The sequence below is a fragment of the Falco peregrinus genome, chromosome 7 (assembly GCF_023634155.1).
Source record: "Falco peregrinus isolate bFalPer1 chromosome 7, bFalPer1.pri, whole genome shotgun sequence".
NCBI classification, from domain to species: domain Eukaryota; kingdom Metazoa; phylum Chordata; class Aves; order Falconiformes; family Falconidae; genus Falco; species Falco peregrinus.
In genome coordinates, this window is record NC_073727.1 from 84,226,230 (window position 1) to 84,253,476 (window position 27,247).

At 39.1% G+C, this 27,247-nt stretch overlaps 1 protein-coding gene across 3 annotated transcripts in view; it reads right to left on the reverse strand.

The window, feature by feature from the left end:
* Nucleotides 1–27,247, reverse strand: part of UBE3D (ubiquitin protein ligase E3D) — an 84,485-nt gene that overhangs the window by 16,924 nt on the left and 40,314 nt on the right. For 2 of the 3 annotated variants that reach the window (XR_008748073.1, XM_055810337.1), the window contains exon 9: nucleotides 17,898–18,036. Coding sequence is in view for 2 of the 3 variants with exons in the window: in XM_055810337.1 (XP_055666312.1) it covers nucleotides 17,898–18,036 (139 nt within the window). In the remaining variant the exon portion in view is untranslated. Of the gene's footprint in view, nucleotides 1–11,895; nucleotides 13,721–17,897; nucleotides 18,037–27,247 lie in introns of those variants that run through there. The other variant, XM_055810336.1, reaches the window with a different exon arrangement.

The window sequence follows — 27,247 nt, forward strand, 5'->3', positions numbered from 1 at the left end:
TCTCTTTTTCCATCACCCTTATTTATCGACTTCATTTCAAGTAAGAACATAACAGCTCTGAAACTGAGGACTGTGTGTCCATCATCTACCACAACACACACTTGCACTGTGACGGAACCAAAGGCCTCAACAAGACAGAAATTCCTGCAAGCTGTCTCCTTGCACTGACAATTTATGCAGCTCACAAACTGCTCCTTCAGTATTCATCTCCTGCAGCCTCTCTTTCCTGTCCACTTTTGCTGTGCTTTGATTTAAATTTGAAAATAATCTCCATGGATCGTGCACCCTGCTTTTAATTTTTCAGCCAAGTGCTGTGCACAGCTTTTGTCTGTAATAGTAACAGATTGCCCAAGGACACACACAATGAGTCATGGAAAGAGTCAGGATTTCCTGGCTCTTTATCTGATGCTGAGACAAGGCCTCTCATGTTTCCAATTTTCAGGGGCTAGCAGGTGGGAGGGGAAGAGAAGAGATAGGAAGGGAAAAAAGATGGAGAGAGACTTTTTTAGATAAGCAAAACAGACAACTAGAAAAAAACGTGCACAAGCTCTTTCCCTGCTCAGTTTCAGATGACTGATGCAACAGTAATTGCAAAGTCTGCTGAACAGCTTAAATCTGGTTTTAAAAAATGGAATGAATAAAACAGAGGAAAAATTAACGGGCAGCAAAAAGACACAAAATTTGATGTTTCTTAAAGCAGAAACAAAATAACCAGTTCACTCAACAAGCTTTGAAACAAGAGAAAGGAATTTACATGCTTTCAGGGCAAGGGGATTTGGGAAGCTTGCTCCCAAATGGGACAGCAGGTAGCAGCATTAGCATATGCCCACCCCAGAACTGTGAAAAAATCTGTGGGCTGTGAACATGCAAGTAGGTGACATGAATCAACCCTCAGTGGAACACACTTCAAAAACAGTCTGTGTGTTACACTAGCCTATTTCACTTAGGAAGCTGGTTCCCTCAAGACCACCTATAATTAGCAAGAGGTGAGGAACATTCAAGAGACAAATATAGATCATGCAGAGGTGATGAATCAGCAGCCTGAAAATAATTAATATCCATCCTAATAATGCTACCTACTCCAAAAGACTGTGCAACAGTTTACGAGACCCATAATGTCACAAAGGAATAGGAAAATAATTTTTCACCCCCACAAAAGTAGGCCACCCATCATATTCTGAAGAGGGATCCAAGCGAAAAAAGACAAATGGATTTTGAGACAAGTTGTACTCATTTGTCACTGCAAAACACCGTTCACACGTGGGCTTTGGCAGCACTCTGGCTAACTGTCTGAAATGAGACCCATTTCAAAATAAAATAGATATTAAAACACTGGTGCCATAAAAGACTTTAACTACAATTACACATCTATGCCCACATGTATGGGATATTTAGGGACTGCTTGTCTCAGGGGTCTGGGATAATGAGATTATTTAGAGATGACTGCCTCAGGATACAACTAACTCAAGAGTTCATGCATTTCATTACTATCTGTATTACAGCAACAGCAAAGAGTCTTGCTGTATTCATGACAAATAACTGTACTCCCAACCATACCCTACCTGAAGAGATCTAAAGCAACATCTAGCAGGTACAGTCAGCCCGATATTGTGGGAATGGAGATGGCTTCTTTGGGTCCCTCTAATTAAATGATTAACTGCAACGACAACTGTCACCATGAACAGCAAACTGTTTTAGCAGAGGATGAGAACAATGTGAGCCAGGAGGTGGTTCTTTTCAGATTCTCAATGGAAGGCAAGCAGTAAGTAACACAGCATTAGCCTGTACGTTGCCAGGGGCCCTGCTGACAAAAGACACTGAAAGCCCGAGGTACTCAATGCACATTTTGCCTCAGTCTTTACTGGTACGACCAGCCTGCAGGAATCCCAGGCCCCTGAGACCTATGGGAAGAAGAAAACTTACCCTTGATGAAGGACGACCAGGTTACAAAACACTTAAAAGTGGACATACATCTGCATCAGGAAAGCTGTTTTGCTAGAAAGTTGAGGGAGGTGATTCTCCACCTCAACTCAGCACCAGTAAGGTCACATCTGGAGTGTTGGGTCCAGGTCTGGGCTCCCTAGTATGAGAATGATATGGATTTCCTGGAGCAAGGGCTAACAAAGGGCCATGAAGATGACTAAGGGACTGGAACATCCTTCATATGAGGAGAGGCTGAGAGCTGGGACTATTCAGCCTGGAGAAGGAAAGGTCCAGGGGAAACATATCAATGCGTATAAATACCTGAGGGGAGGGAGCGAAGATGAAAGAGCCAGTCTCTTCCCAGCAGTGCCCACTAACAGGACAAGAGCCAATGAGCACAAATTAAAGAGCGTGAAATTCCTTCTGAACACAAGAAAATACTTTTTCACTGTGAGGATGGTAGAACACTGGCACAGGTTGCCCAAGGAGGCTGTGGAGTCTCCATCCTCAGAGATATTTAAAAGCCAAATGGACACGGTCCAGGCAACTTGCTCTAGCTGACTGCTTTACTCAGCAGTGGGTTGGACCAGATGATATCAAGAGGTCACTTCCAACCTCAGTGACTCTGTAAATATATTTGTTACACACAGTTTTTGAAGTGAACAAGCTCATTTACAAAGACTGGTCATTAAGGCGTTCTTCAAGACAAACTGGTTTTGTAAAACCTCCAGACAAGACTTTTTCCACTCTGCCCTTTTTTTGGTGGATTTAGATGCGGTGCAAATTTCACTTTCCCTCTTCAGTTTGCTCCCTAAGCTTCCTTTTCTATGCCAACTTCTTTCATTCACTTGAAAGATATTTGAGTCAAATACTGGACAGAAAAGACATCTGAATTAAATATTATCTTGCAGTTTTGGTTGATTCACCTTCTTCCCTTCTCCTCCCCTTCTCCTTTACACCCTTTTTATATTACAATAAAGTATGAATCTGTCCTTCAGCTAGTAGTTCCATGCAATCCATATTATCCTCTTCAAAATCCTTTTTTTCCGCTTTTTTTTCTTTGGCTATTTTTTAGCCATTGAATACTTTCCAGTTGCAGATGAAAATAACAGTTAAGTTTTATTATTATGAGACCTTTTCTTGTACTGATAAAAATCTTATTATTCAAAACAAAGCTAGCACGGTTTCTTTAACAATGAGATTTTCATGTACATTTTTTATCTTCTTTTTAGAAACATTAATGACCTTCAAGGAGAATCAATTTTCCGGTTTCTTTCTTTCTATTCTTTTTCTTATTTTTTTAAATCCAATTTTACCATCAAGGACAAGCACACATGAAAAAATTATACACTGGATTCATAGCTCCCTTGAGGTATCATTCTGGACTACTGAAGTATAATTATTACAGTGCATTGGTCTGCTCTAAGACTTCCAAAATCTTCTTTAAAACTCCTTCCTTAGAGCAAGACCACTAAAAAATACATTGTTAAAACCTAATTACCTGCATCATAAAAAAAAAAAAAATAGCACTTCACAAAATTCAATGAATGAAAAATAGCGTAAGTTAGTAGAAATGTAGACAGACGATAATCAAGAGTATAGAAATATGTAAGACCCAAAGTTGAGGATCATAGCGTGACCTGAAGGTTTGAATGAAATAACCTGAAGTTGCTCAAAATGTAATCAGCTTTATAAGACAAACATCAAGAAGTAGCAAAGACTGAAACCAGATACACAACATTTCTGCATGAAAACTTTTAAGTCTACTGTACTGAGTTAGTGAAAAAAAGAAAACTGAAAAAATGTTTGCCTCAGACTCCAAAAAAACAATCATTGTCCTGGACTTCTCACACTAAACCCCTTACTGCTTGACAGACAATTTGAACATATATATTTTTGTTTACTTTGAATACTGGCCACATTTCACTCATTTTGTATCCTGAATTTAAACATTTTTATACAAAATCCTATTGTACTGCATAGACAAATAAACTCAAAAAAGACTAATTACAAAAGGGATTTTGATCCCCAAAACTGTTATATCCCTTAGTAAGCCATATTAGATGAGTATGTTGTTTGCATGTGCAAGGATTACTTTTATAATGTTACTGATCCTACCTACGTTTCATTATTTTAAATCATTACTTTTCCTTTAGCTAACTTCTAAAAATAGTTTTTCTAGTCGTTAAATCTCAGACATCATTCCAAATACCCCATCTTTCACATTACTTATATTTTATGCACAGTCACAGATACACATCTGCTACGTATTACGCAAAGTCCAAGTAAAGAAAAAAAATGCTTTGCACTTTCCCTTTCTTTCATTTCTCTGGTTGATCTCTTTCTGACTGTGAAACATAAGGAAAGCCTGTTTAAAAGACAGACAGGCTGAAAGACAGAAGGAAAGAAAATCACAGACCTTGAACACCCGGAGTAAAAATTAAATTAGTTAACTGCTAGAAGCATGAAGCGTGAATGAAACAGAGAACCTTCCCATTATGAGGAACATTTATTCAGTGTTAATTAAATTCTTTTATTCAAAATCTATACTTACCCAAGCATAAAAATATTACATCATATCAACAACTGCAGAGTGTAAGCAAGTACTACACTATAAGCATCTTTTTCCCCATCTAGTGGAGGGAAGTCTTGAAATCATTTATACTGTCTGAAATCTTCAGAGACATGACAAAAAATAACATAAAACCCTCTGCATGAACCAGCAGCCAGTTATTAATTCACTTTCTTAGAAACAGCTATCAGAGACTAGCTCTAAGCATTTGCTTGCAAAGTTCACATGCAATAGCGTTAATAAGGAACTTTCCAAGAGTCTGCAATAATTAATTCTCTACAATATATCCAGCTGGCTGGTTTGTTCATTTGCAGTCCAGTTCTGTACCGCTGAAGCCAAAGAGAGTTTTGACATTAACTTCAATAGGTCCAGGTCCTCGCCTACAATGTTGAGCTTTCAATACAAACGCTCCAGGTGCATTTCTGTAATATGACACAAACTAACTAAAGCAAAGCTGCAACTACTAAGGGACCATCTCTAATATTTTTAAGCTTACAAGATGAGAAACAGGCTCCTAAATCTTCTGGTGGACACGCTAAATAGATTGCCTGACTTTCAAAACTGCTCAGTATTTGTTCACCCAAATGAGAACTGCAGGTAATAATGGCAATTTTGATTGGGTTAGCCAAAAATGGAATGGCAAGTCACTTCTGCATGAACAGAGAAGATTGTGAGACTAAGACAATGTCTTCACATGAAATTCTTTCTTCTGTGACTTGCATCTTCTTTGAGAGGATTACTTATAAAAAAAATGTTATGGATTGTTTCGAGAATTATTTTGGAAGATTTTATCAGGCACTCAGCTGTTTTGTAAATTACCTGAAATAGGTTGGGAAAAGAGTATAATCCAGCAACAACATTTTGAGGTGTTGCACCTTAATAAGTAACAGTACTTTAACCAGTATCATCAGTACTGTTGAAGAAGAGCCACACTTGACTTCTGCATTGCTTTGTATTAGGAATGCATGCTTTGCCTTGGCAGGAAAGGCTGACATAAAATGATTAGCTAGTAAGTGTCACCAGAGTTTTCTTCAGCTTCTGAGCCACGCTTAAAAATATGTAAACAGCATCTCACTTCTGACAGTTCATTTTAACTGAACCCCAGGAGCACAGTAATTTCCAGATGGCATTGGAGCTCTGCTTCATCTAAATCTGGTGTTGCAGATACAACCTTGTTGAATGCTAGAGTCCTCAGAAGATGGTCCGAAACCCAGGCAAATGGGGCTCCTCCTAGGAAAGGTCAGAGCAGCAGTATGCTGCTGGAGCAGTGAGGTATTCTCAAGTTCCAATTGTCCAATATCATCAGCACTTGAGCAGAGAAAACTTTATCTGAAATTCATCTTTACTTACATGGTTAAACTTCAGTCCCTGAGGATTTATTAGCTACATGGGATGTCACATGGATTTAATTTTATTTGCTTTTGAATTTCTTCTCAAAGAATTCCAGGTCGAATTTTTTAAACTGAAAAAAAAATCGTAACCTTGTTCACTGGTACCAAGTTTAAGTCCAGATTTTAGAAAGAACACTACAAGAGAGGGCAAACCCAGGTCAAAAATAAAGAGTAGAAGAGGTGAGTAAAAGCATACAGAAGAGAATACAGTAAGTTTTACAGACAGTATTTAGTCACATTCTAAATATCACCTTAAACTAGAAATAACAGTCACTTAATGGAACATATCCCCAGGATAACCATGCAGAATAGACAGGTCTGATTAACTAGTCACTAGCTACTGCTGTATAAAAATACAGCTGAAAATGCATTTCCTTTCTGTGGAAGCAGAGCAAGCAACCTCAAATATGAAGGTTTCTGTGTGTTCAGAAGAATTTTTCATTTAATAAGAATTAAAGTTGATTCTACTTTGTTACAAAGAAGGATATAAAGCCCTGTTGTACCCCTCCTAGCCTCAGTTTTTCTACCTTACCTGAAAAGAGGCAAATACAGTTAGATACCTGTAAGTACTAAAAGTTAGTTTTTTAGTTTTTAACCAGTGAAAAGATGTAAGAGAATTACAGGGCTGTCTGCTCATAAATGGTATGGAAACAAAGTAAATTGGTATCTAATAGAAATGAGAAAGTAACATAGAAACTCATCAGTGCAGAAAAGCCAAAGTGGTCAACAAAGAGGAAAACAAGGCAGTCCTAGAATTTAATTTCTGAAAAGCTGGCAGATGATGAATGGAATAGCCTTTGTTTGAAAATTGAAATAGAGAGTAAGCAACAGGCTCTCTGATGAGTTAAAAAATAAATGCATTAGCTAGTCACCCCCCATTACACAATGATAGACTTTTTTTTTGAGTGGGTTTATGAAAACAAAAAAAATGCCATTAAGAAAAACTTGTATCTAAAACTGAATTATGCAGGCAGATAGTTATTGATAAGAACCAGAACTAGGGTCGGTGGTACTAGTCACGGAAAGTGAGAACATCTGAACAGTACGTTTAGTCATTTTCAGGGCCATATTTAGGAATGCCAGGCATTCTGGAAGAACTTAGAAGTGGACTGATTAGCCAGTATCTTCACTTGTACAAGTTTTCAGGTGAGATCCTTTTTCATGTAGCCAAGGTGCTTAATACTAATTTTTTTCCTCTATTTTCCTTATAAAATTCAAGCTCACTAAAAGCAACAGAAGGAATATGGCTCCCTGATCTGTTCCATCAATTCACAATGTCACAGCTCACAAAAGTAATGAAGACTGGGAACTGGCATTTTAAAATAGTCTCTTTCTCTATACACTATGCTTTTATAGTTTACGTTAGTGATATGGGAATATCTTTTTTTTTCCATAAAGCAGAATCACTTCCTATTTTACTCGTCAAACTGCTGGGAGACAAATAAAGAAACATTAACCAGAACGCCTGGCAAAAGTCCAAACAGCAATTACATTCTGCCCACCCAACACTCCCTGTGATCTCACTCAGCTACGGCATCTTCAGATTGCTGCAAGTTTTTCTACATGTTGTCAAATGGTTGTCACGTTTCACCTCAAGGCACAACAGCTTTAGGTTGTGTTAATGCTTACATGCTGTTCTGCCCTTCTCTTTCTTCTTCCTGTACGACTATTCCAAACCTTATTTTAGGAGCACTATGAAATGCATATGCTGAGATACCTCCTCACACACCCCTAGTACAAATGAGCATTTGCCCAACGGATCTTTTTTACTGGTCAAAGCAGCAAGCAGCTTAAGAGATGATGGAAATAATTTCTTTATGGTCAGTCAGAACTGTGCTGGTGTATGTCAGTGGGAACAGTAACAGCCTACTGGAAGAGCAGCTGGTCCATCTTCTTTCTATACTTCCCTTCAGGTCCTTCCCTGCCCCTGGACAGACAGTGATCTGACCTGTTTCCCCACGTGATGTTTCTGCCCATTCTAGCTTTCCTAAAATCCAAACCTAAAGTTCTCTTACTTAACAAGCAAGACCTTTCAAGCACTACAATTTGTCATCAGCTACCACCCCCAGATCAAAGACCTATGATTGAAGCACAGAGATTTAGAGCACACTGCTCTCTTTACTGACATCACAACTGAATGATGGACTTCTGCTTCCGAGGCAAGGCAAACTGTATGTTTATGCTCATACAGGCACTACAGACTTCTTCACCAAAAGATTCATTCCAGACTAATTTTCAACTGACAATAAAAGGAGAACTTAACAACCCTCTTTCTTTTCTTCCACCATGTACTTTATCATAGTCAAGTCATCGATTCAATTATTAAGCTCCAGCTTTGCAGACTTCTGTACATTTGACCATCTGTCTCCTTGAAGACATCATTACCGTTTCCAACCCTAACACACAACACTATTGAGCTGCTCTGAGCATCTTGGCAAGCTGCCTGTCTGCTAATACAATGCTAGAATTCAGTGACATACTCATTCAGGATCCCTCAAAATTTTGTTATCTGTGATAAGAACGTACCTAATCCAGGCTACAGCGGAAATCCAACAGGGTTGAACCCATGTATTTTTAAAACATCTGTAGACCTACTAAGAAGGACCCTTATAAATACATCTTTTTTTCTGCAGAGCTTTCTGGACTTCCTAAGTAGCTTCAGAGCTTCCACCCAGACTCTTAATGCAAATGAATAGCACCATAGCTTTCCATAACAACACCCATTCACAAAGCACGCAGCACAAAAACATGAAACTTTAAGGAAAAATTTCCATTATAGAATCTCGCTATCTAATGACTCAGTGTTATTTTCAAAGCAACAGTTGTCTATCTAGCTCTATGCAGCTGATAACCAGGTTTCTGTACCTTGTCGGCTAGGAACATGAAACTTGCTCCTCACATAAATCAATCCATTAATTATAACCTGGACAGAGTTTAGACTAAATTACAGAAGCCAAAGTTTAGGAGGGAAGCAGCCCTAAAGAGATATATTACCTATAAACCATGTTGAACATGTATAGCATTATTTGGTTGTGCACAGGGCTAAGTATTTCTTTTGAGCAAAGTCTGTTTCTCAGTCACAAAGGCAGCAGCCTCAGTTAATAAACAGAAATGGATGTTCTACAAGTGTATTAGGCCTCCCGTAAGACTCTTCTTTATGTATATATTTGAGTACATAAAGTATGGGTATTTGCCTGGTCTCCTTCCATAACACACTCACAGTATGGTGCCTGTTGATAAAGAACTCAAACTCTCAGTTTCTCTTTAACAGTGCATTATGGACAAGCACAAGCAGCGGATAATCAAAATGTAACAGATACACTTTCAGATTCTGGAACTATTTGGGAAAAGAAGAATGTTCACAATCGAAGCAAACAGAAATTAAAATGAGTGATATCAATCAGGCATTTTCACTGCTAATTAGCTCTGTCTTCACCCCTTTCAAGCAGCTGGTAACATGAGGTATATCACACTATCTAAAATGGATTTCTGCAATCAAAAGTATATTCACACCTAAACAGAAAATTACTTTATTAGTTTGCATGGCAAGCTCTTGGTAGCAAGGGGAGCTACAGGGGTGGCTTCTGTGAGAAGCTGCTAGAAGCTTCCCCCCTGTCCGATGAAGCCAATGCCAGCTGGCTCCGAGACAGACTCACCACTGACCAAGGCCAAGCCCATCAGTGATGGTGGTAGCGCTTCTGGGATAACATATTTACAAAGGGGAAAAACCTGCTGCACAACAGCAGCCGTGGGAGAGCAGTGAGACTATGTGAGAGCAGCAGCTCTGCAGACCCCCCGGCCAGTGCAGAAGGAGGGGGAGCAGCTGCTCCAGGCGCTGGAGCAGAGATTCCCCTGCAGCCCGTGGTGCAGCCCACAGTGAGGCAGGCTGTGCCCTGCAGCCCGTGGAGATCCATGGTGGAGCAGATTTCCACCTGCAGCCCGTGGAGATCCATGGTGGAGCAGATTTCCACCTGCAGCCCGTGCAGGACCCCACGCCAGAGCAGGGGGATGCCCCAGCGAGGCTGTGACCCCGTGGGAAGCCCACACCGGGGCAGGGTCCTGCGGGACCTGTGGCCCCTGGAGAGAGAGGAGCAGGTTTGCTGGAGCAGGTTTGCTGGCAGGACCTGTGGACCCGCGGAAAGGACCCTCGCTGGAGCAGTGTGATCAAGGACGGCACCCCCTGGGAGGGACCCACGCTGGAGCAGTTCCTGAAGAGCTGCAGCCTGTGGGAAGGACTCCCATGGAGAGGTTCATGGGGGACTGTCCCCATGGGAGGGACCCCAGGCTGGAGCAGGGCAGAGTATGAGGACCCTGCCCCTGAGGGGGAAGGAGCAGCACAGACAATGTGTGATGGACTGACCCCAGCCCCCGTTGCCCGTTCCCTGTCCCCCTGCACTGTTGGAGGGAAAGGAGGTAGAAAAATCTGGAGTGAAGTTAAGTCTGGGAAGAAGGGAGGGGTTGGAGGAAGGTGTTTTTGTTGCTCGTTACCCTGCTCTGATTTAATTGGTTATTAAACTCATTTCTCCAAGTCGAGTCTGTTTTGCCCATGACAGTAATCGCTGAGGGATCTCCCTGTCCTTATCTTGATCCACAAAGTTTTCATTATATTTCCACTCCCCTGTCCAGCTGAGGAGGGGAGTGATAAAGTGGCTTTGGTGTGCACCTGGCATCCTGTCAGTGTCAGCCCACCACAATGACATGTTTGAGTACATTTTCGAAGAAAACTGCTTTGAAATCTATTACCAGATGCTGATGTTATAGGTGGCTGTTGCCAGATTCCAGGCAGAGGAAATTGCATGTAAATGACATGGTTCCTCTGGCAGATCTTCCCTCTCAAGCAGGAGGGGACTGTTTTTCCAGGGGAGGCATTTGCCTGTGTGCTACGTGTATGCTGCTTCTCACGGGAAGCTCATGGGGTTTTTTTTGTAACTATATCTACTTCTGTTTAGGGTATGCCCACGTTCATTCTCTCTGATTTCTTCTCTATTGGAGAACTGTCTTGGAAGAAAAGAAGCATTTAGCTCTTCTGAGAAACTGAAGACAAATTGTGAATCTCAGTTTAGAGCCACTGCTGTCAATGTCCTGACTGGCCATCACTGAGCACTGAAGTGATCACAGAATTTTGTGCTTTTACAAGTAAGCTCAGCCTGCATTTTTCCATTCATAGCTTCATTTTAGGTTTACATGTGATTGACTTTGTTCTGTTTCAGGCCAATATAAGTAGGCAGCTCCTTTCTGTTAGAGGAAGTGTTGCCATGCCACATATCAGATAAGTGAGGTACCACCTTCCCATCAGCATCTCCAAAACAGCACCTGATATTGCAAAACCATCGACTACAAATGAGAGCCTGTGTTGCAGATATGGATGAGTCCTATATGGTTCACATAAGGAGGTACAGGACACTGCTCAATATACTCCTGCATTTGCAGAGCCAAACAGTTCTCAGCTAGGAAACATTATATTTTAATACAGTTTACGCAGGATCAGTAGTATGAAATATTTTTGGTATGGTTCAACAAAGACTTAACAATACTAATCACAGTTCAATTAAAAAAAATGTTCCGTTACAGCTTGAGGCTCCAAGAGGGCTCAATGATCTTAAAGGTCTTTTCCAACCTAATAAATTCTATGATTCTATGATTCTGTAAGTGGATAGGCTCAGTGTTTAAGAAATACAACTGAACACTCTAGAGATACTTTTAAAAGACAGCTTATAGTGAACACCAAGTCAGATAGCCTGAGTGGCATAATAAAGAACAACTTAATATAGGACAATTAAGTAGCAAACAAGAAAAATAAACCCATTATCTCTTAATTGAACTTAGAAAACTCTTATCATTCTGCAAAGAAGTATTTAGATTTGTCTTTGAAACACTCCCTTAATATCACTTGCTCTTGTCAGCATTTGTTCAATTTCACCCCACCCCCAATTATTTTGCAGTGTTTCAACAGAATTATTATGGCTTTTAGTAAAATGCAGACAAACACAACAAAAATCCCAAAATATACATGCATTATAACTTCTTTTATTTTAAACTCAATGAAATATTTGTATCCATATTTTACAAAACTTCACCTGCTTTCCTATATAGGGTTTAAGTACTTATTTCCTATATAAAGTAGTTTGAAATCAAACTTAAAAGCTTCCACGTAATCATCACAATAAACTAGAAAATTAAGCTATCCTATGTCATCCTGGAAACCTATCCAAGTTAGTCAAAACTAGAAAAAGCATACAGAAGCACTTTTATACTAATCTGCAAAACTCAAAACACCTTTAGTTTGGGGGAAATAGGAGCAGCCAAAAGAGGCTGACACTAACTACACTTAGTTTCTCCTCACTGTAGTTCACTGTAGTTTACGTTTTGTAAAACCGGTTAGTTAAGGGAAGCAAAAATTGTACTTCAACAAGAGACTGCAATGGAGTTGCAGTGGTTTCTCCATATTACTGTCAATGTTCATTCAGAGGTTTCAGAGATATAAGCAGTCAGCAAGCTTCAGAGAAATATTAAAAAACACCCTGACTGTCAAAAATAAGCCTACGGTATTTAGGTACTCATCCACTGTCTGCAAAATGTTACAGAATATACATATTCAAATCTATAATTCATTTTGTGGGAGATCCTCAGTAAGCAAGTAGTAAAATTGTAATTTAAAAAAATAATGTTTTAAAATATAGTAAGCTATTTTACTGCATAAATGGACTTATTTATTTTTCCTTTCTGGGACAGTTTAACAAAAGACACAGTAGTTTTTAAAGCCATTCCTTCCCTTTTAATATTTTCATTTCTTAAATCACTATTTCCAAAATAGTTTTGAACCAGAGTAGCTCCTTGTCTTGTCTTTGCTGCTGTTTAACAGTGCTCCAAAGGAGTGCAGTCCAATTTAAAAGAATCTGTGCAACTTCTCCAGCTCCAAATGCCCAGAATGGAACAAAAGAAGGAGCTGAGCAGATTTTTCTAAATTTCACTCAGCTGTTTGCTTCAAAAAGGACTGTCAGAAAACACAGATGCATCTGCAAGCGTCCTATATCTTCAGCTAACCTCTTTGTGCAATAAGCAAGTTTGGAAGTGCTTTACATGTATATACACACCCATAAAAAATAGAAGTATCAATACTAAAACCCATGAATATCAAAGCACACTTTAGTTCAGACCATGTGTAGACCTGAGATAACAGTAATTTTGTGTTTTGCCTTCCATGAGTCCTTTGAGTACTTCTGCTACTCATATACTAGAGTCATTAAACTAAAATTAATACTATAGTTATTCATTCTTACGTTTTCTGAGCATCTTGCCACTTTATATCTCTAAACCTGTTGCTTTTAGGAAGTTTTCTGCACTCTATTAAAACAGAACTCGTCAGGCTGTTCTATGAGAAAATTTTTTTCCCCTCCTTTTTCTGGAAGCAAAGTAACTGGAAATGAGTTTTTCCTTTAGAGACATCTCTAGGAATGCTTACTGCAACAACAGAATGAACACTTCCTGTTTTTTCTTAACAAAAGCAGACAGTGTGATTGTAAGTTATATACCAGTGGCATTGGGTGCAGCACCGAAGAATATCAAGGGCTATTTCAAACAAAATTTTGAAACTGTTCAGCAGTTCTTAATCACAATCTTCTTTCAATTTCATGCAACTCTAAAGTACGAATAAAATCATGATCTATTTCACCCTGAGAACTCTTGTTACAGTCTGTGGCATTATGAGTAGTGCCTTCAAATGGCAAGTAAAATGCCTGGTTTCTCACAATAACGGTGGTGAGAGAGGGTGTGCTGAACAGCCCCATATATCATCATAAGAACTCAATATCCAGGATATTTTCCGTTCACTGTGCTTGAATTCAGAGAAAGATGAGATAAGGTTAGCAAAACACAGCAGAGATTACTTGTCACTTTAAAGCATCTCCCTGTTGTTAACTGTTTTGTGTTGTAGGCTCTAAAATACCAACACATCTTCCCAGACTGTGACGAGGAGTAGTAGCTGAATAGTTCAGTGATAAAGTACATGATAACTAAAGTGGGTGCTAGCTCCAAGTGCTTGCAAGTATTAAGAATAATACACAAAGTCAAGCCCAACTGTTCCTAAAGCAAAGGGCTGACAGCTCAGGTGGGTGGAGCCAGAAAAATCAAGAGTGTAGTAAGATAACACAGCTTTCTGTGAAGTGTAAGGGACCTGGAGAGAGAGCAGGACAGAGCTCAGAGCACAAGCAAGCTAAAAAGTATTTTAATCTTTTCCAGTAGTGAACTCCCTTCTCCCTTCTTACTGCTTTCTGCGCTGCTCCAGGATAAATATCAAGTGCCTATTCCCTTGCTCTGAGACATCCTTAGTATTGGTGAGGGATTACAAGCCTGGGAAGGTGCAAGTCAGGGCTGCAAACCCATGTTCTCCAGTAAACCCAGGAACAGCCATCAACCAGCAATAGTTAGTTTATTCACTTTGGTCCCTCAGTTTCCAGGCTCAAGCTTCCCAAGATTTAACTCTCTACAGCCCACCAGAACAATGCCAATGTAACTGCACAGGTAAAATGAGAGATGAGCCAAAGCCAATCTAGTACCTAGGATCAACAGCCTGAGGAGCTCAAAAGCTGGCTGCAGTGAGCACCTTAAACTCAGCAGAGAGCTATGTAACATAGTCTGCTGCTGCTCCTCTCTACCAGGCTCCTCCAGTGACATAAATCACATTGAAAGATCTTCACAGGGTCAAAATGGAACTGAGAAGTGATTTCAAATATTGTGTTACTAAGCAGTAGCACACCATTGGAAAATGAAATGTAATTTATGTCTCAGCACAGATATGGAGTCTGCTAAGCTAGTCCCAGACAGCACTTCTAGAGCACAAAGCAGAACAGAGCTTATTACAGAGGTGATTAGCAACTAAGCACATTTCCTTCGTGTGCTTTTTACAACCTAAACATCATGCAATACATAGGTATACCAACTAAAAATCTGGCTTGTCAACACTGCCATATTGTAATATAATAGGGAAAGAGGGTAAATACAGCCTCAGCACAGGGGTGTGGGTGAGAGAATTTTTGGTTGTCTAATTACAAACAATTGGATTTTTTAAAGCTATACTGACATAGTATCGGGAGTTAAACTGTAACTTCTAGATCACTACATATACAGATGCCCGTTAAAAGCATTTTCAAATACTGTATCAAAACATAAAGAAAAGCACCAGTGGAAACTATGGGTCCATTTCTCTCTACACCACGTGTCCTACAGCGGGAACACCTACAAAAGTTGAAAACTCTGCCACTTTCTGGGGTTGTTTCCTTCTAACTCCCCCAGCATCCAGATGCCTGTGAGAGCCTGGCCTCTTGTTGAACCAGACTGCCACACGTGGACAACAGGAAACTGTGACTATTTTTAGTTCAAATACAAGGATTATTGTAATATAGAATTAAAATGTTGGGGTTTTTTCTAGACTACTGCCAGGTCTAGGACTACTGCAAAGTAAAACAAAACTAGGTTTTTTTCATTTTGCCATTAGTCCTTTAAGACACATGAAATATCAGTTTTCAGTTAGTGCCCTTTTATTATTCCCTGTTTGATTCACAACTTTCACCATTTTGGATGCAGAGGGATCTTTATGCCCAGTGAACAGCACAATTTAATATCATTATTCAAACTTTTCACAGATCTTGACTTTTTCCAAGAAAAATATAGAAAACCTAGGACATGTAACTCTAGTATTTACTGTACAGAAAGTGAACATGAGTACAAAGAAGCAATCCAGAAAAAAAACCTGATAAGGCTGACAGCCCATTGTAATGCCTCAGTGAAAAGCTTGGGCAAACTTCATTTCTGCTTCATGGATTCACAAACTGAAATCCAAACAAGATTCACAAGGATAAAAAGAAGTAAAACAGTATTTTCCTGGACAGTGTTTGCCCTCCAGGACAAACACTTGGTGATGCTGACTGTCTGTCAAAAAGAGTGAAAGCTGGAGACAAAGCTTATCAAAACAGCCATTTTCCTTTCCTCCCATTTGGCAAAATAGAACATTATCTTAGCAGAGTGGGTTTCAGAACTTCGGCTTTTCAAAATAATTTTTGCCTTTTGTGTTGCTGTGAAAGTACAGACACTGGCCATCAGCTTAAAACACAGCACCTTCAGCCTGAATTCATATTTGCAACCAAGACTGGACATCGTCCCATCACCTACTTTGGCACACAGGTGGGCAAACTTAAGATCTGAGCAGGCCAGTGCTGGAAGACGCTGTCCCCTACAGTACTTCAGCAAAGCACTGTGAATTTGCTTTCAGCTGTTCCACTGAAATTTGAGTTCGAAAAGCCATGGTCAGAAGGTCTCCAGGGGATGCATGGGGCCCTCCAACCCCACAGTGACATAACCCTACCCTGACTTGCTTCCATGGTGGGCCTCTAGGGCATCAGTTCAACTCCAGACAGCCTCACGAAGCTAAAATGACCCAGGAGCAATCAAGCACAATCATGGAGTCTGGCAAGCAAAAAAGAAAAGTCTGGTGTTTTGTGTACTCTGAGGTAAAAACCCTTCCTGAATTTACTGATTCATTTCTGCACCACTGGACAGTCACTTATCACTTCCTATCTCTACCCAGCTACACAAATCAAAGGAAATCCTAAAGGCACAACCTGGGACCGACTACGCACAGAAACAAGACGGGACACAGCCTCAGCATACAAGAAGGGACTCCCTGTTTAATCTATCGTGGGTAAAGCAGAGAAGACTTTACCACAGATTACCGGCAATGTAACAGACAAATAATATATCCCCCTGGATTACACAACCAAAATGTTCACTTCTTAACAGGAAATGTGGAATATTCAACTGCATGGATAACTAGTACTGGCCAATCTTTGAAATGTGCAATTTTCTCAATCTCACTCTGCTGGCATCCAGGAGATTCTTCAATTTTATGGCCTGTGAATGTACAAGCCAATAACAATTCTGACCTTGGATACTAAATACAATGTTGAAATGACTAATGGCTGCTGACACAGCCAGTATTTCGCTGTACACAGATCCCCTAGTTCACCATACACAGATCCCCTGTCACCAAGCTCACAAGACGCAAAGTGAGCAGACAATGCCGGTACATACTTATTTCCTAACATCTAGACAAGTTTTAGCTGTACATCAGTGTAACTCTATTAAAATCAATTAATTGATTTGGTTCATGACCATGTTCTTTCTGGCTCCACAATTCTACAATAAGATTATTTTTCAGTAAACATAACTCTGGAATACTAACTAAATGTGCCTTAACTACAAACTGGGAGTATGGACAAATAGAAGCTACCAGATTTCATGCTATAAACTGTTTAGGACACTCACTCCCACTAAGATGATGATTCTTCTATAGCTGTCAAGACAAACACAAATTCAGGGATGTTTACTGCTCAACAGCTGGTTACTTTAGTTTTGCATCAATACATAACTGATGGACTATGTAACTACAAGAGAAGACAAAAGCATCATAAAAAGGTTGAATTGATATGCCGTATCATCATGGATTGAGATGTCTGTGTGTTTCATTTGCTAAAATCGTATGTTTTCAGACACATGATAAATACAAAACACAATTTAACATGCCTGCAACAACATTTTCTTACGAAAATTTCTATGGCTGTGAAGAACTTCAAAAGTAACATACAGAGAACACTGGACAAAACTGTGAATGCTTCACTCAATTTCTGAGATATTTTTTTTTTAAAGTCAGCAAGATTCTATATAATGATCCTAGCTACTCCAGCCTAAATTTGATGAAATTTCTTTAACCATCTAACTTAATTTGAACAGTGATTCACTGTTTAAAAATCCAGTAACATTTCCTGCCTTAGTCTTCATTTAATACAAATGAAAGAAACAGCACTACCAGAAGTTCCCCATTGCTATATTTAATATAATGGAGAGTCATACGACTATAGAAGACAAACCTTTACTCTGAAAGGGTTTATGGGCCCCAGGGATCTCTCTTTTTTTTCTAGAAGTAATACTTTTATATTGAAATAGCAGACGTTACTCACCTGAAAAGAGTTCATGCATCGAAGCGAAGGTGGCAGAGAGCTGGTGCTCAAACTCAGTATCAACAGTAATTCCAAACATGTTTCTGATGGAAACTTTAAAGGATGAACTCCAATATCATCTTCCCATGCATCAGCAAGGCTATAAAGGGAAAAAAATATTTCATTTTCTAAAAATGTATTGAAAACTGAAGTTCCAAATAAGTATTAAGAACATCTCCTAGTATTGCGATAAAAGATTTTCCCTGTAGAAGTCACTGTTAAGTGTTTTACCAGAAATACAAAGTGCGTTTACAGTACCTTAGTCGTACCACCAACCTTACAAAAGGATACATAATGTGAAAGGAAAACCTAGCATACATTAAAGCAATCCACTCATGTTTCTGATTTAAAGTTTAATTGTTTCTGAAACAAATTTCATCTGCCACTGACAATTTCCCATCATATAGTGGTCTATATAGAGAGTATTCTACATAGAACACAGTGTCTCCAGTTTCAATGCTGTTTCTAGAAAGAAAAATACCTTTTCACTTCAGAAAAGACAGGAGGTCAGGCGTGATTTTCAAAATTGATGTTTATGATGCACTCACTGGAACCTTATTACAGTTTATACCAAGCGAAAACGCAATCCCAGTTCATTTTATACAGCTTTCTTCTTTAGATGTATTAAAATAAATAGTATTTCTAGAGCTAGTCATAAAAAAAAACATTTTGAAAGCACACTTGGATAAACTGTTCCTGCTACCACATGCTGAAGAACACAATTAGTTCAACAAGATTAGCTCAAAACACAAGAACGTTCCACTTTCTATTGTTCAGGCTTGTTTCTTTCTTAATGCACATACTGTCAGACTGATCAGTGATCCAGTTAGTTTAATAATTTTACCTGAGCAGCTAGTATCAGATACTCCAGAGCAAGACAGACACCAATTATTCTCAGCTGATCTGAGAGCATCACTTTAGAAGACGATGCTTGCTACACTTCCATGTCCAAAGCTTCATGATTTCATAATTTTGTGGCCAGTTTATTTGAGGAAAAGACTGCATAAAGACATCTAGACTAATTATATTGCATTTCTTGTTTATTAATGGTTCAGTTATTAGTATTTCCTGAAACAATCCCAGTGTATTCCCTTATTACAAACAAACCATGTGTGTCCTAGCACTTACTGCTCCAGGAACACTCAAGTCAGGAATTAGTCTTTATGGCATTTAACACAAGTGGTTGTGGGAAGTTACTGCTTTATTGGATCATTTCTTTTGTTCTTCTTTACCCCTGTTACTCTTGGGAGTATTTTTCCATTGTGGAGGAAGGAGAAAAACATCTATGCATAAAAGAAAAGCAAACCAAAACAAAACAGCCACCCCCCCCCCCCCCCTGTTTTTTCACCTTAGTTTCACAGAACCTTTCTGTATAAGGAGAGTTGTCTCACTTCCAGCTGCTATCGAAAGAGGTAGACTGGCTGCCAGTGCTCCCCATAAACTGAGCCCCCACAGAGGACAACTCAGCCCATCAGCTCAGTGCTTCCTCCCAGACCAATCCCAAATGCCTACAGTCTGAGCTGGCTGAGACTTCTGTGGCCAGGCAAACAAAAACTGTGGTTTGCTCTGCTGATCTTAAAAAATAGAACAACTCAATTTGACATTAAGATAGGGCAAATTGTCAGAAGGAGTTTTTGGGAGGGCTGAGGAAGAAGACAGGAAGGAAACCAGTAGGACTCAGATGTGTACATGGTAACTTTAGATGTAGACAGAATTTAGCATGCATGTGCTCTGTTCCCCTGCTCTTCAATACCTTTACTCAGCAATGAATTCTTGCTTCTAAACTTCCCTTGAGAGAAAGCAGGCTGGGCCAAGCCTGGCCCTTTTGTGAGTAAAGGCAAGAGCCAGCATAATTCCCAGACAGCATAGCTTGCTATGCTGGCTGAAAGGAATAAGGGGGAGGTAAAACAGATTAGCTGAAGAAAGGTGAGGTTAACAAGAGAAATAATGCTATTTCAAGTTCCTCCTTCTGCAAACATTCAACTTTTCCACATTGCAAAGAAGTTTTGAGATTCTGGACTTCCTAGTTTGACAAAAAAACCAATAATTATGACCCTCAGTATCAATAAAATTCATAAATTCTACACAGATTCTCTAAGTCATCACAGGGTGCAAGACTGCATCTGCTTTATGACAGGTAAAATCTCACCACTACATATTGACCTTGACAGTGTTTGAGGGAGATATGACTCAGCTTTAGAAACCAGGGTTTAAAACAATGAGATGTAGTAAAACATACTCAGTAAAATGGTCCAAACTAGGAGCATGCTCTAAGTTAAGAAAAGGGCATGTCAGAGTGAATTTGTTCACAGGACATTAAATCCACCTCTGTAAATCATTATCATCCAGTTTTGCCTGCCAGTGTTCTCACCAACAGGAAAACCCAAATAGTTCTAAGCATCCTGTCTGTCACTCCATCCTTTCCTCTTTTCGTTATGCTCTCCTTCCCTAGAACTCTTCAACTTCTTAGCCTATTTCAACCAAATTTTCTTAAGATCTCAAATACATCAGGTTTGGGGAAGTTTCGTGTTTTCCTGAAAATCAAGTGTCTGAGCAGTGAGGAGAAATCCACATTAGTTACTCCACAGTGAAAAGCTGCTGATGGAGCTCAGCCACATATATACTGGTTAATCAAGTGATACTTACCTGGGAAAATATTAGCATAAGCTCAACTATATGACATTTCTTTCTAGCAAAACCAACTACTATAAGCAAAGTAAACATGTTCTTCACAGCCTACCATACTCCCTAATGAGTGAGCCAAACTGAGACTCAGTGCTTTTACTTAAGTGCACTCGATTTTGTGTGTTCAGGACAACTGGAAAATAAAACCTCTTAAGTTTTGGGGCAGGAACAAAGGTTGGTGATAATGGAACAGATCCCCAGTAATACCAAGAGTCAGAGCTCTTCCCAGTGTTTACCAAACTTGAGATGCAGCTTCTGCAGATCAAAGCAACACCTCAAACTCGCCCCTTCTGCTCCATCTACAAGTTCCTTTCATCCACGAAAACACAACAAACAGACATGAAATTAAATGATATAATCAAAACCTTGACATAACTTTCATTTTGAGAAAGACAGAACTGCATATGATGAATGTTAATCAAACTGTTCAATATATTTCTGGCATACATTTCAGAACTGAAGTAGGATAGAAAGTGAACACAGAATTCTACTCAAGGGACAAGACACTTGGCTACTGTGTTAGATGCTGATATGAAATAACTATGTGCTATGTGCTGAACTGTCAGAATGTAGCATTCAGAACCAGTAAGAAACAAAGATGAAAGGCTGAAGCTATTTTCCCCCTTGTATTTTTTAATGCTTTCTCTAAGGAAGGGGTTATTTGAAGGAGAAATTTAGGGCATGGTATGATTGTCACATTCCGATAACCAGTCAAAGAAATACAGCTAGGAAAGTAAAATTCGTACAGTGATACGTGAAAGACGTTTTAGAAACTGAAGTGGTATTTTCAAAGCTGTTTAGCCGATAAGAGTGGGAAATCCAGGGAAATTTGGATTTCTTTAAAAAAAAAAAATAATCAGCAGCTGTTATCTGAAATTCAACCAATTAATTCTGAAAGCAGAGATGAGCAAAACTTGAAAACAACTACTCAGGTAAGACTAAAGATAGAACAATTACTTCTCCAGTAGAAGTAATTGATCATGATGTTTTCAGATAAGCACATTTGATTCATCATGCATCAGAGAATGGTATTTCTCCACTGCTCGTTATGGAATTGATCCCAATGAATTGCTAAATGCCTACATAGTTCAGAGTAACATTTGAAAACTGTGCCTTTAAAATACAAGGTTTAAGGCACCAAAATCATGAAATACATTTATTTCCTAATTCCTTGATATAAGTACTAGCAAACAGACAGAGTCATCCATCAGGTTATGGAACCCACCCATAATGTCCTAAGTCTTCGTGAAAAACACAATACTCACAGCACGTCAGTGAAGCAAGAGAAACCTTTGTATTTCAAAACCAGGAAAAAATGATAAGGATTCTCACAAGATTTTCAAAAACTGGACCAGACTTCTCACTAGACTGCATTTCTTTCAAAAGAAGGCCTCTTCCATCAGTGCCATTTATGGCTAGTAATCACCCTCCATTATACAAGAGATTCACTTCAAAATGCAACTGTCACAGCAACAGGCAAAATAAGTCTGCTTTTCAGGCGGAACAGGTAAGCCCTTTTTTCCTTTCCAAAGCATCCCCACCACCACCTCTGATTTACCAGACTACTTCTATAAATACATGAACTTAGGGTAGTCTACACAGCTGAAAACTGTAAAATGAAAAAGCTCTTACTCAGAGGACTACTGACTGTTCCTACCAAGGCACTGAATTAACTTGACTTGATTAGTTATGATCTACGTAAATGCGCTCTGCATTTAGGGCTGCAAATGCTGTGAAATCCTTGAAGGAGATTACTATGTTATTAGCTATGGCTTCAGTGTTTCGCTGAATCAAGGCCGTGCTGAAGAATCCAATATAAAAGCTGACAGAAACTCAGCCCTGAGTCTGAGAGTTCACTGAATGTTGTTAAGGCTGCCTTTCCACGAGCTACAGCTCTGATATAAATGACAGATGACTTTACTTAACCAAAGGACAAACCTGCTAAATTAAACAACTATTTGTAAAAATTATTTAATCTAAAAACATTTCTAAATTATGGTTGATGATGTGTCTATATACTTAATATACCGGGAGGCTAAGTTATTTATACTTTTAATTATCCTTGCAGTGATCTAAAAATGACATAAAAATCAATGCATGCTCATTAGCTACCTAACTCTTGCCAAAATTTAAATAATATGGAACACTAAGAAGTACAGTGCTTACACAGCCTACAGCAAATTCCTTTGGAAAAAACAATACAAAACAAAACCCAACTTTCTTTACAGAATCACTGCTTCCCTTCTAAAACAAACATCTGCAGTCTTGTTCTAATGTTGTTTATTATACATCCTCAGTAGCTGGGAATGTTGTGTGGGTTTTGAGCAAATCTTCCCTGGGATCTATACTACTTGCGTGGTTTCCTAAACGAATGTGTATTTAATGTCTCATAAGAGACAACAAAGGGAAGAACAGAAATTTAAGCCACTGGTGTCCTTGCAATGAAGTGAGTAAGAGAAGAGCAACGTATCAAGGGAAGTAAGAAGACAGACGCTAATGATCTAGGGATTCACATGAGGGAGGGGCTTTTTCAGATTTATTGCAATGGACTGCAGTGGCCCACAACAGAAGCTCCATTTCTAAGTTTTAAACCTTAATTTTTTTCAGTTCATCACTATAGAAACAGGATGAAGTTTTATTTAACTGAACTTCTATACTTTAAGTAGTCTTAAGTACTCTCTCCTATAAAGCATTCTTATAAGAAATTTACAGATATATCATCCTTATAATAAAGTTACATCATATATCTATTATATAGTACGTAGACTTCAATAGAGTATACAGAATTATATATTAATCATATATATTCATATTATTACACAATTATGTGTATTTCTATAAATTAATATAAACAGATATAATAGCTGTATACAGAAGCATGTGACCATTATTAACAGTCTTCTGTCTTTTTTTTTAATGCATATTTTGAATGGAAAAAACTATGCAATTCTGGAGTCAGGTCAAAAAGAAGTTTTCTAGAAATCCGCTACAAAAACAATTCAGCAGGCTTAAAAATACCTTATTCTACAAAATGTAAGTCCTTCTTGAATTTCAGTGTGACACCATTTGAAAAGGACAAGTTATTTAATACTAACAGGAAAGGCTTATAATGAAAATTCAAATTTAACCTCAACAGAGTACTGTCTGCCCATTGCCATAATATTTTTCAGAAGGGCTGACATAAGAAGTATCAAATGTTCTTGTAATGTTTCAAAGGGCCTTTGAAGTAAAATTATGCTATTTGTTCCAATGAATGCTTCTGTGATTTAAAATAGATACTCCACACACCGTTTTCTCATTTCTAACTCCAATATGTAGCATAGATTGGACAACTCCTGCTAAAAAGTACATTAAAAGACAGTGGATTCAATTATTCTGTGTGCATTAGAAAACTGCATATGAATCGCAACTACACTGTTTTTATTTCTGAATTTTAAATTATTTTACTACTTCTTGACATGTTTTGATTATTTTGAACTATTTAAGGGAAGTCAGAGAAGAAGTAAAAGCTGCCTATCTCAACCTGTAAAGTACAGGCCAAATTCTCTTTCTTTTGTTTCACACTAACCAACATTTTTATTAGACTCAACTGTCCTATATTAACTTAAATGTAACTACACTGGTTTTGGTACAGTTATTAAAAAATGCTACTAGCACGAATAAAAGCCTGTGAATAGCCCACAGAATTCAAATATTTTTTTTTGAAAGTGGTAAAGGGCAAACCAGAAAACCAAACAACAGTGTCAGTATATTGTGCCAAGGCAGACAAGGTTGTTTACAAGTAGATTATTCCTCTGAAGCACAGAAAGCTATCCTGACATAATGCATCATTTTGCATGGAAATAAATCTCGAGATTTTAATCCTGTCCAGGAGTATCTTTGCCCTGGAGCATATGATTTCAAAAGTAATACTCAACATACTTCTCCGGACTATAGATTTTTGGGTGTTCACCAACTGCTTTTCCACATTGCCTTCCCTCCTCCAGCTGGCTGCTATGCAATTTCAAAAGTATTAATTTTAAATTGCAAACCCTATCACCCATAAAGTATTTTCATTCCACTGCAAAACAGCACAAACTGTACAGTCTCTGCAGAAGACAAAACAGAATTTCAGCTGCAAGAATCACTGAAATAAAGCTTAAACATCCCATGGAAGGATTAGCAGGTGCTCATCTATTCTGCAACCTTTTATTTGAAGAGTCATAATATCTAAAAGGAACGTATGAAAAGCTAAATCAAGTGACAATGTCTAAAGCGGATTTACATTCGATGGGACACCTAGATGTGTGGGACCACAAACACTTGCAAATGTACTAAACTTAAAATTCATAACAGTACTCAAACCATGCACAGATGGTCAGTGGGTATAACTATCATCTTTATTTAGTTTCAGCACCAGGTAAGCAAAAATAGGCTGACTGTAGAATGAAGAGAAAAAGGAATTTTAATTTTGCAGGAACTGACCTTGGACATAAAATCCCAAGCCTGCCAGGTACTTCCCAGGAAATGTTCTACCAGTAAAAGCACAGCGCGTAGAGTGGCAGCGACAGCTCCATCCACAGAGCCAACCCGTAACAGCAACTGCCTATGGGGAGAGAAATCCTTTCTTCATTCATCTGCCAGATTAAGAGTTTGTGGCAAAAGCTGAAGCTGTAAAAGCAGAGAACTGCAGCAAATCTTCATCAGTTACAATGAAGTTCTGCTTTAGAGCATCTGACCGAGGAATACAAGCTCATGGAGAAAACAGCTCCTGCTGGGCTTCTGATGCTCAAATATATAGACATAATACAAAGAAAACATGGCAGACAGAATTCAACAGGTTCACGATGTGTTTCCTTGAAACTACTTTTTACAATTCCCTATGTTATTTTAGCCGAGCTGGGTGCAAGAGCAGAACTCACATATTAATTTATAAGTTCTACAAAACCAAGAAAAGCATAGGAGCTTGGCTCTTGCTGGGCATTGCCTAAAGTCTGCTGTGACCGTTCTTGAACATCCAAACTGTGCAGAATTGCTGGTGCAGCTCCAAAGTACAATGTAATTGCAGACTTCTCAGCAGCAAAGCAACATGGTCCCACTAAAAGAAGTGAATTACTCTCATAAAAACTGCATGGCCAATGCTTTAGAATGTGCTTCTTCACTTTAACCGCTGTGTTAAGGCTTTAAGCTGCAGTTTTTGAATGTCTTACTGCATCCCAGGTGGAAAGAATTCAAGTAATTTTTTGAAAACAATAAAGATTGGATTGTTGTAGCCAGATCACTGCTGATAATTCACCATATTGGAGGACGGCACTGCTGATGGTCATCACCATCTAGACTGGCAACAGTTCTTCACTCTAGACTGCAGTTTTCTTGGATATGCCTACAACTCAGAATGAATGGATAGCTTTGCCTGCTCCTCAAAATACTTTTCTTCACCTTTAGCACCTCTTGATTCCTTCCTGGATACATCTTACTCTACATTAGAAGAGATGGCTCATAATTTCCCTAATGTATGGCAATAACTGTAGACTACTGTGCTTGGGATGGATGCAGAGGACAGAGAGCACTGTGCTATTGACCTATGGCTAAAAGCCTGACTGGTGCAATCTCACTTACAAGGAGTATCAAATGTGAGCAGCAGCACCACTGACCTAAAAAGCCTCCCTTCCCAGCATGTATCAACCCAGTACTCAAATTCTGAGGTTACATCTCTCTTTTTTTTTTTTTAATTTCTATTATTTATTTAACCTTCCAGCACTTCAAGTATGTAGAAAAAAGAAGGGCCACTGCCCTGGCAAATGGGAGTAAGCAGCCTCTAATAACACTCATTTCCTAAAGGGCAGAAGTGCACAGTAGGGCTGTAGAAGAAAAAACTACTATGTAGAAGCTCCTTCACAGCAACCGCTGACGTCAATATGGCTACTCTACAGTAAACGCACAGTAATTCTAAACAGTGCACCCTTGAAAGATTTGTGTAGGTTCAAGGATACATTTCCAACTGTTCATGGGACTAGCGATGTCTGGTGGACCAGCTGCCTTCCTCAGCAGATTGTTCTTGTAACCATTGTTTTCAACCTACAGTTTTTTGTCATTGGGGGATTAACAAGGATGCCCTCCTCTATACAGCCACCTGTTTTACAGAAATTGTGTGAACAGTATCATTCCGACTGTTTATCTCCAAAATTGTCCAATGTATTTAAAAGTCAGGGGCAAGAGAAGGAGGGTGGGGGTAACCGGTGAGGCAGACAGAAAGTAGTTACACACATTTCATTTCCCCAGAGAAAGAGAACATTATTTGCCTCAGTGTACTTTTTCCGTAAACCAACCTCAAGAACTTACAGAACCTTATCAAAGGACAACTCTGCTTGTTACCTCTATTCACCTTCCTACTTGTATGCACAGTAGCCAGCATCTCCTGTACTTAGCCTACCTTCCCACCTGGAGACTGAGACAACAGGCTGCCTCTCAGCCCCTCCAGGCATCATGACACCAAGCAGAAGCCCCAAAGAAAACACAAAATGACTCTGCTCTCACCTGGGCTACACTTCCACAAAACTTTCCTACAGGAATGATTTTACAGACACTTTCCTCACTCCTTTCCCTCCCACAGGTTGGAAACTCCAATCAAAATATATGAGGAAGAC